This window comes from Microtus ochrogaster, chromosome 16 (assembly GCF_000317375.1).
Source record: "Microtus ochrogaster isolate Prairie Vole_2 chromosome 16, MicOch1.0, whole genome shotgun sequence".
Taxonomy (NCBI): Eukaryota; Metazoa; Chordata; class Mammalia; order Rodentia; family Cricetidae; genus Microtus; species Microtus ochrogaster.
The window spans coordinates 6105407-6113899 of record NC_022018.1 but is presented as its reverse complement, the minus strand read 5'-3'; the positions used below and the strand labels follow the sequence as shown (position 1 = coordinate 6113899).

Sequence of the window (8493 nt, the reverse complement as noted above, 5' to 3'; positions counted from 1 at the left end):
GAGCGGCCGGGCTGGCTCCGCGCGCAGGGTCGGGCGGGCCGGGACCAGGTAACGGGCCGCCCCGGCTGCAAGCGCGGCTCCCCGCACACCTTTCTCGCGGCGCCTGACCCGGGGAGGCGGGCGTCCCTAGGCAGCGCCTCTCGGAGCTGCTTCGCACACACAGTCGTCACTCACACACAAACTCCAGACCGAACACCGCCCTTCGGTGGGAACACCACCTTATTTATTCAGGGACCGATACTTTGATAGGGCTTCAAAACGCTCAGAAAGGAATGCTTGTTAATACTGAAAATTCAGATGCTTAAGAGTTTCTCTCCTAACCATTTCACATGTGTAAAAAAGTGTCAAAACTTAATGGGTGTCGTAACTTCGAAAGGGCGCTCTTTTTCTCCTGAAAATGACATCCAGCTCCCACGGTCCTGCAGGAGCAAGGCGCGTCTGCTTTTCCTCTGGGCTCCTGGGGTCCCAAATTACAGCTGAGTTGCTCTTTCCAGGCTTTTTGAAGCATCCTTAAGTTTTCCCACCAAGTCCTAAAAGATGTACACTCATGTCACAATTTTAGGATACAAGTAAGTAAGCACCCAACTTGGAGGCAGCGGCAAGAAGAAAACTCGGAAGAACACCTAACGAGTCTTTACAGGGGAGTTTAACCATTGGCAAATCAGAAGAAGCGCTTTCCTTTCCCCACAGGACCTTGTCTTCGAATCAGCTATTCAAGTTCTAATTAAAAGAGAATTTCTCACAAAATTTTTGCAGCCAGAGAATATCTAAGTCATGTCTCAATTTCTCTAAGAAAGGTTCTGATTCACACACATTTTCTAACCTTTTAAAATTTCGCTAATATTTACAATAAAATGGCTGCAGATGTCTCTGGAATATTCAATTTCATCAAATTTCCAGGGATGATCTTTACTTTATTTAACTGGTAAGAAAGAAATTCGTTGTCATATCCACCAGTCAACGAAAATTCAATTTCTTCAGTTTTACATTAACAATATAAAAAGTTTAAAGAACTTATGTGACTTTCCCTTTATAGAGTAATTTAAAACTACAGCTTTCAAAATACAACTTTGGAGAATTACTTTGTGAAAGGCATTTTAAACCCTTGTTCTTACTTTTGCTCAGTTTTGATGAATCAGACACATGATAAATTTTACTGAGAAGTCTATTTTAATTAGAGAAAACAGCAAATACATGCTATTGGAAATATTACTATCCTACTTCTAAAAATACTTTTAAAAATACTTTTTAAAAAATCTGCTACATTTCTGCATTCCATTCTCCCTTTGCCATTAAACCCTGAACCAACCTTCATTATCTGATGATAGATGTACTACAGTTCTCAAACAGGAAAAAGCATATTCAGAGATCCTGATACTGTACCTGTAACTGTTCCATGCTGCAACTAAAGATAATCTCTGGGTGGGACTGGGAGTCACTGTTCTATGGAAGAAGAAAAACGCTGTTTATTAGAAGGCAATGAACACTTGTGTTGCACATGAACTTGTAGACCAGGATCTGTACATACCTCTACATTTAAGGTCACCAGATATCCAGGTCGGTACATCTTATGAAGTTGATTGGTCTAAAACAACAGAAAACACTGGGATTTAACCTAAAAAAAAAAAAGGAAAGTTCCCTATATCCCTCTTCAAAGAGTTTGTTAAACTTTACCTTTATCTGATATTCCAAGCGCCAGGAAACATCAGTTACATGAGGGAGAGCTCTGCCTATACTGAAAGACAATGGTAATTGTGTAGTGTCTACAGAAAACCTTTCAGTATCTACTAAACCACGTCTTCTCTCCTCAACCACTTCATCCCACTCTGAACTTAAAGTTCTGCTCAACTTCGTCATCAGATTCCAAAGAGTAAAAGCATCTAAGGTTATATCAAGTTCTATCTTTAAAAACATTAGTCTAACCTCAACTGGTCCACATGCCCTTTGGCCCTTTTATTTTGGGTTAGGATCCCAGGATTTTTGGCCGTTTTGTTTCACACCAGCACGCTCTATTCATTACCCACAAGTGAAAAGTGCCCCAGCTTGTCACCTAATACAGTACCTACCTTCCCAGCAGGGTTTCAAGAGAATTCTTATTATTCTGGGAAGGGGGAAAAAAGAAAGAAAACACGTTTTTACAAACAAGAGCAGGGGAAAGGGGACTAATTGCTAATTTAAAAGTTTAAAGTACGTAACCTGATATTCCGTACAAAATATTTCTATCCGATCCTGGTCAAATTTACAGTCTTCTAGGTACGTGCTGGGTTGAGGAGGAAACCAAGGTTTTAGTCTCTGTCTTTAAAAACTGATTGACGTTACAATTGCAAAGATACCACCTACAAAGTAAATGGGCATTTAGATAAAGCCTGTACCTTAGAGTGGATTTGTCAACCCGGTGCTTCCCTGCCTCCAGTATGTAAGTTGCAGCAGCTGCATGACAATGCTTTAAAACCACGGGGTCGATGTGTTTCAAGCCTGGGTGATCTAAAATAAATTAATTGCTAATGATTACAAATTCTTTAGACCCCTGTCCCTAAGAGGGATTATTTTGGTTTGGGTAAAGCTTCCTTTGAAAAAAAGGTAACAAATATTCAAGTGTAAATGAATGGGATGAACAAGGTCAGGTGCACAACAATAAGCAGAATACATCAATAATGTGCTGTCAATCTCTTTCCATCACCTTTTATTTTTATCCCAATATTTTTAAAAATACCAGGCCTCAAAGAAAAAGGGCAGTGGTTGCTGGGTGGACTGAAAGCAAAGGAGAAACTGAAGGTAGTTTACATAATGTAAATTTCAAAATGAACGATTTTCAAAAAATGACATTTTAAGAGTAATTGATTCCGTGGACATAAATACACCAAGGAAGCTTGACAGGAAAGTAGCATACATTAGAATGTACAACAGAAATTTCAAAATCGCACTATTTACACACACACACACACACACACACACACACACACACACACCCCTCTCCGAGATTAACCCAGGTGGTGGTTACTATTTTTTGCTTGAAAAACAGCTTCCACTTTCATACTTTTTGTCCAAGTGTCGAGTATGAAACCGGGGGTGAGGGGTGGGGGCGGGGGACAGACACAACAGATCTGAATTGTGTTGATACATTTAAGGAAATAACCTAGAAGTGATTTGTCTTAAAGTACGGTCTTAATCCATGACAACGGCATTATGCGACCAGACAGACATTTAAACTGTCTCTCTTCCTGGTAACCACTGCAGAACAAAAAACATTATGCGCCCTACTTGAAGGTTCTGGGAGGGGAAGCTGGATTTAACACACAACTTCAGTGTTGCAGTGATGGAAGGATCCGGAGGTGTTCTCTAGGTGGAAAATGTCAATGCTGTTTGACCCAGCCGAAACTGACCCTTTTCAACCCCCTCCAGTCCAGCCGAGGGAGCCTGAATCACAGGACCTCCCCAGTTGAAGTCCAAGTGTCAAAACAGCCGCCGCTTCGAGAAGGCTGAAAACCCCACACATTTAGGCCACAAACAAGACTTGAAGGCGGCTTTACAAAGGAACAAAGAGAGTGGCAGGAAAACCAGGCCAGGAGCGTGGAGCCGGCCGCCTGCAGGTGCCCCGCAGGGGCAGAAGGGCGCTCAGGGCCCGCTCGGGTCCCCACACTCGGGCCGAGCGCCGGGCAAAGCCCGGGGACTTGCCGGGGCCGGGGCTGTGCCCACGGCGCCGGGCTGGCGGCTCTGCCGGGCGCCCCTCCGCCCAGGCCACGGCGGCGGGCGAGCCGCTTACCTAGCGCGGCCTCGTCCGCCCGGGCGTCCAGTAGGCTCTGGAAAGCCGCCCGGAGGAGAAGCGCGAAGGCGTTGGAGTCAAAGGAGCCGGGATCCGCCAGCGTCTGGAAGCCTCTCTGCACATACTCGGAGAGCTCCATTGTGAGCGCGCCGTGACCTTCGACATGCGCACCACGTGACTCACGACGCGCGCCCAGCTGATCGGTCGCGCGCGCCCGCAGCCGGGCGGCTCGGGGAGGTTCGGCGATGGCTCGGGACGGTTCGGGGAGGTTCGGGAGGCGGCTCGAGGAGGTTCGGGAGGGTTCGGGCCAAGCTCGGGCGGCGGCTGGGCCTCTCGGCCTCGGCCGCTCTGCGGGCCTTGCCCCGGGCGCGCCGGCCTTTCCTACTCTCTTGGAGCCGCTGGCCTCGACCTCGGCGACCGAGGACGCCCAGTGAACTCGCTTGGCGCTCACCTGGAACCGCACCCGCTCTGTCCCCAAGGGGCCCGGGGCTGGGAGGCTAGGAATCCGTCCACCGCCACCGCGGCGAGAAGCGGGGCTTCGGGACAGCGGGAGACTGCTTACTCGCCGACCTAACCCGCAGCGCTGCCCTTTTGCGGGGCTGTAGACAGCTAAATACACCAATTTTACCTCGTCTTTGTCATTTCAGGAATATGGCAATAGATTCCTGTGTTATGTGCACGGAGACACAGGCATAAAGAGCGGGTGTGAGCGCCCGTACTTAACAATTGGCAGATTAATAAATTATTCATGAACATATTTGACAGGATTATTAAAATTTTTATATGCTACTTCATATAAATATCTTTCAAACGCACTCTGTCATATAAATTCTGTGCTCCTAAACTTATTACGGCCGTGGCTTTAATTACTCAGTAGAGTCTTCATAATACATATGAGATGGTTATCTTAGTAAAGTACGGTTAGGAACGGCAAGATCTTCAGTAGAAATGAGTTACCTTTTCAGATACCCATAACTTCAAAGACAAATCCTGTATAAAGTTTAACTCCCCCCCCCCCGCAATCCCCTTTTTTTTTTTACTACGAAGTTGGCTTAGGAGAACAAGAATAGTTGTTTGTAAAGAAAACCACGAAGTAAAAATACGTTAGGCTTTTTTTTTTTTTAAAGAGAGTTTGAGAACTTAAAAAAAAAATCCAGATTTTGAAGGATGGAGGAAAGGGCCATGGAACAAGAAACGTGTTTTACTCTTCCGGAGAAATAACACATAACGTCAGATTCAACATGAACCACTCTTGTTTGCCTTAATTTCGGTGCCTATTTGTGGGGGAAAGGTTATTATTAATGAATGAAGTCAATATGCCACGACTCACCGACGTGTGGACAGTACCCCACTTCACAGTAACAGCACGCAATGTTTTAGCCTCCAACAAGCTGAATAGCGCTGCTCAGCCGAGCTTTGAAAGCAGGAGCGGTTGTCTCCAGGTGAGAACACAGCGGGAAGGCTTAGAAGTCTCCTTAGGGTTCTTAGGAAACAAACACGTATTAATTGTGCTCTTCTTTCTTTCCACCTCTCTATTTCTTTTTAAATTCTGCACTCTCATAAAATGTCAGTTGAAAAATTTCGAGATAACTTGATTTTACAGGGCAGAACCATCTATATGTTAATATTAACAACACCGAAACATTCTGTTTATTACACATTTTAGGACCACCGAGTGTTAGCATTCAAATAGAATTAGAGCTGATAGCTCTGATCATAGTCTAGAATCAAAAATGGAAAGATGAATGCGTGAGCATGGGCTTCTAAGATGCTGTCGTTGAAAAGAGTAGCAAACAAGGGGTTGACGTGGCAAAGCTAAGAAACTCAAGGTGGTTGTCTCCCCATGGCCTCACATCACCCTCCTGCCCACGTGCCAGTGCATAGAGGGTATGGCTCTTCTGTATCAAGAGATTCATGCTTTAGGCCCCAAAAATGGTTGCATTTCCAGCTCTCCCAAAAATTTAACCATAATGTTTTCTCATGCTAATAACTGGGTTTTCTTACTCTAACACTTAACATTTAAATTTCTTTGTATTCCTTTTGGTGAAGACACAGAACTAAATATTTCATTTAATGAGCATGTGTGTCTTTGACAAGCCGTTGCCATGTATAGAGACATGTGCATCCAAAGTCATGCTGCAGACTTCCGTGGCCACAGTGGTAAAATCAATGCATTTTATGTTGCTAGAAACTGAATAACATTCTCAAAGTGAGCAAGTAAGTACTTAACAATTTTGTTTCCAGGCTGAAACCAAACTTCATTAAACTTTACAAATTTTTGCAGACTCAAAGCCAATGGATTTGTCTGACCTCAAAGGGCATTTTAAAAGAAGACTTGGGGGGAGCTGAAAATAACAGCATTCAAACATCTTCATGTCAACAATGGACCTTGCTTCTATTGTTACAAACACTGAAGTACCACATACTGATAAATTCGTTTTACTTTTTAAGAACCTAGATATTATTTCAAGAACTCAAAAGCATCATTTTTAAAAGCATGTTTTAGAGTTTCAGAGAATATTGTATCCTTTGAACATTCTGTTTGTTTTAGCAACTCAATGCTGGCCACTGCACTGCCGTTACAATGACAGTTGACCTGGACTTTAATATGATCTCTGTGATCAGCCTTCCCCAAAGGTCTTAGCGTTGTACATTTGTTAGTTTTATGAATTAAGAAACAATTTTTAGGTGAACAAGTACTTTTGCTTTTATGCAAAGCAAACTGAAAGGAGGTATCCTGTAGTTTAAAGAGGCCATTAGACATCTGTGGACAGGAAATCAAAGCTAATATTCAGGAAGGCCTACAAGATATGCCAAAGTTTACCAGACTATAGGAAAGAGGGCCTATTTGATTCCTGCCCATCAAACAACCTGCTCGTTCTCGGAGAGAGAAGAAGGCAACAAATATCTAAAGATTACCCATACCAAAAACCAAACCAAAACAAAAAACATTTTGCTTATTGCTCCCAATATGTTTTCTTTGATGATTAATTATAATAAACTCTTGAAAATTTCACTAATGAAAATAGAATTTATTGTTTTTTTCCATTGTCCTTTACTGTAACTGGCCAGTTTAAAGGACATTTAACTGGGTTATGCATGACCTTTGAGTAGTTGAGGTCAAAAACATTTCAGAGTTCCAGTGACCTGAATATTAAGAGGAGGCACTAAAGCTTTTATTTTCAAGTTAAATATAAAATGAAATCTCAAATAATTTCTAAAACAGCCATTGCTACAGTAATTAATTTAGATGCATAGAACAATTGCCTTAAGGTAATCTAACTTAGTCCTTATATGTATATTTAAGAACAAAGTGCAAATTAAATTCAATGGAGTCAGAGTCACTATGGGAGGAAAGGTGAAATGTGAGGTGATGTAAAGAAGTTGGAGCCACAGAAGCAGAAGTCCATGAAAAAAATGTTCTCTAAAGCACTCAGAAAAGTCATGATCATGATTTGGCATGAGCATTTTGGTTTTTCTCCTTAAATTTTAATTTAAGGCATTGAAATTAAATACTAAATAGCTTAATTTCCATTTTGATAAGATTTTTCACCATTCTGTACTATCTCTCATTTTAAATGAATACATATAAAGTATAAGAACTTCAAAATTGAACAAAAATGAAAATTAAATAGTTTAATTCTAAGGTTCAAAAAGACTAAAACATCACGCTGATAAGATGTTTTTTTAAAGGAACATCTCAAGGCCTTTCCTGAAAGAAGGGTACAAATTTTGTTAAAACTTGCAAATAGAAAATTCTGTAGTCAAGATCATGACAAATCTTTTGTGTGTCTGAAATGTGGGACCTGCTGCCACGGGGGCCAGGCTGTGGCTCTGTCAGCCACTAAAGTAAGAGTAAGAAGAGTGTGCAGCTAAAGGGACTCGTGTGGGCATCAAGTTACATGTCTGTAGTATCAGGTCTTTGCAACTAGAACAGCTTTCTGCATATTAGTAAATAATTCCTTCCCTTTAGGGCTTCAGGGTAACTTTTATACGAAGATGCCCAAGTTCTTACTTTAAAGCAAAACAGTAGTTACGTGGGAATATCTGAGTTACACATGCCAGCGTTGTGAAAGAGAAATGAGGAAATGCTTTGTGAGAAGAAAATGGAAATGAGCAAATGTCAGTTGTCAAAGATGAAGACAAATTTTAATTTAGAGGTGAGGAAACTAGGGAGAAATGAGGAGGAGAGAGTGTGTGCATGATCCAAGCAGAAAAGAATGGACTGCATTCTATGTCTATGTTTCCGCACTAATGGGAAGCACTAATTTGTCTTTAAACTCATCAAGTGGCCAAAGTGGCAGCTACTTACCTTTAAAAAAAGGTGTTAAAAGCAAGTTTACTCCTGAAACAACATCGATTTTATTTCTATCACAGTGAACAGCTGTGACAATTAGGAGTTGGTTAGTCATCTAGCAAGTTCTAGAAAATAGATTAAGTACTCTAGTTAGACAATGAACATAGGCCCTCAATAGCACAGTTTTTTCTCTCTGTCTCTCTGTCTCTGTGTGTGTATGTCTGTCTCTCTGCCTCTTTCTCTGTCTCTCTGTCTCTCTCTGTCTCTGTGTGTGTATGTCTGTCTGTCTCTCTCTGCTTTTCTCTGTCTGTCTGTCTGTCTATCTGTCTCTGCCTCTGTCTTTCTCTGTCTCTGTGTGTGTCTGTCTGTCTCTCTCTGCCTCTGTCTCTGTCTCTGTCTCTCTCTGTCTCTGTGTGTGTCTGTCTGTCTCTCT

The 8493-nt window shown here is 42.3% G+C and overlaps 1 protein-coding gene across 2 annotated transcripts; it reads right to left on the bottom strand.

Moving 5' to 3' along the window:
- Nucleotides 1–201: 201 nt before the first annotated feature.
- Nucleotides 202–3947, bottom strand: Commd3 (COMM domain containing 3). 2 transcript variants are annotated; one of them, XM_005354664.2, is made up of 8 exons: nucleotides 3764–3946; nucleotides 2373–2484; nucleotides 2197–2260; nucleotides 2067–2101; nucleotides 1675–1735; nucleotides 1529–1585; nucleotides 1384–1443; nucleotides 202–530 (listed from the first exon to the last, which is right to left on the bottom strand). In XM_005354664.2, the coding sequence occupies exons 1-8, from the start codon at nucleotides 3900–3902 to the stop codon at nucleotides 471–473; spliced, it is 588 nt and encodes a 195-aa protein (XP_005354721.1). In that variant the 5' UTR covers nucleotides 3903–3946; the 3' UTR covers nucleotides 202–470. The 2 variants fall into 2 exon arrangements, with proteins under 2 accessions (XP_005354721.1, XP_026638836.1); XM_026783035.1 differs by lacking the exons at nucleotides 1675–1735; nucleotides 2067–2101 and having other exon boundaries at nucleotides 3764–3947.
- Between the last annotated feature and the right edge of the window lie 4546 nt (nucleotides 3948–8493).

What these genes read in the sequence shown, in the direction of transcription:
- Commd3 (XM_005354664.2), bottom strand. Translation starts at nt 3,902, where the DNA reads ATGGAGCTCTCCGAGTATGTGCAGAGAGGCTTCCAGACGCTGGCGGAT. An exon ending in GTTGACAAATCCACTCTAAG is followed by an intron (nt 2,261 to 2,372) that starts GTACAGGCTTTA and finishes TCCTCAACCCAG; the next exon opens with CACGTACCTAGAAGACTGTA. An exon ending in GCAGCATGGAACAGTTACAG is followed by an intron (nt 531 to 1,383) that starts GTACAGTATCAG and finishes TACATCTTTTAG; the next exon opens with GACTTGGTGGGAAAACTTAA.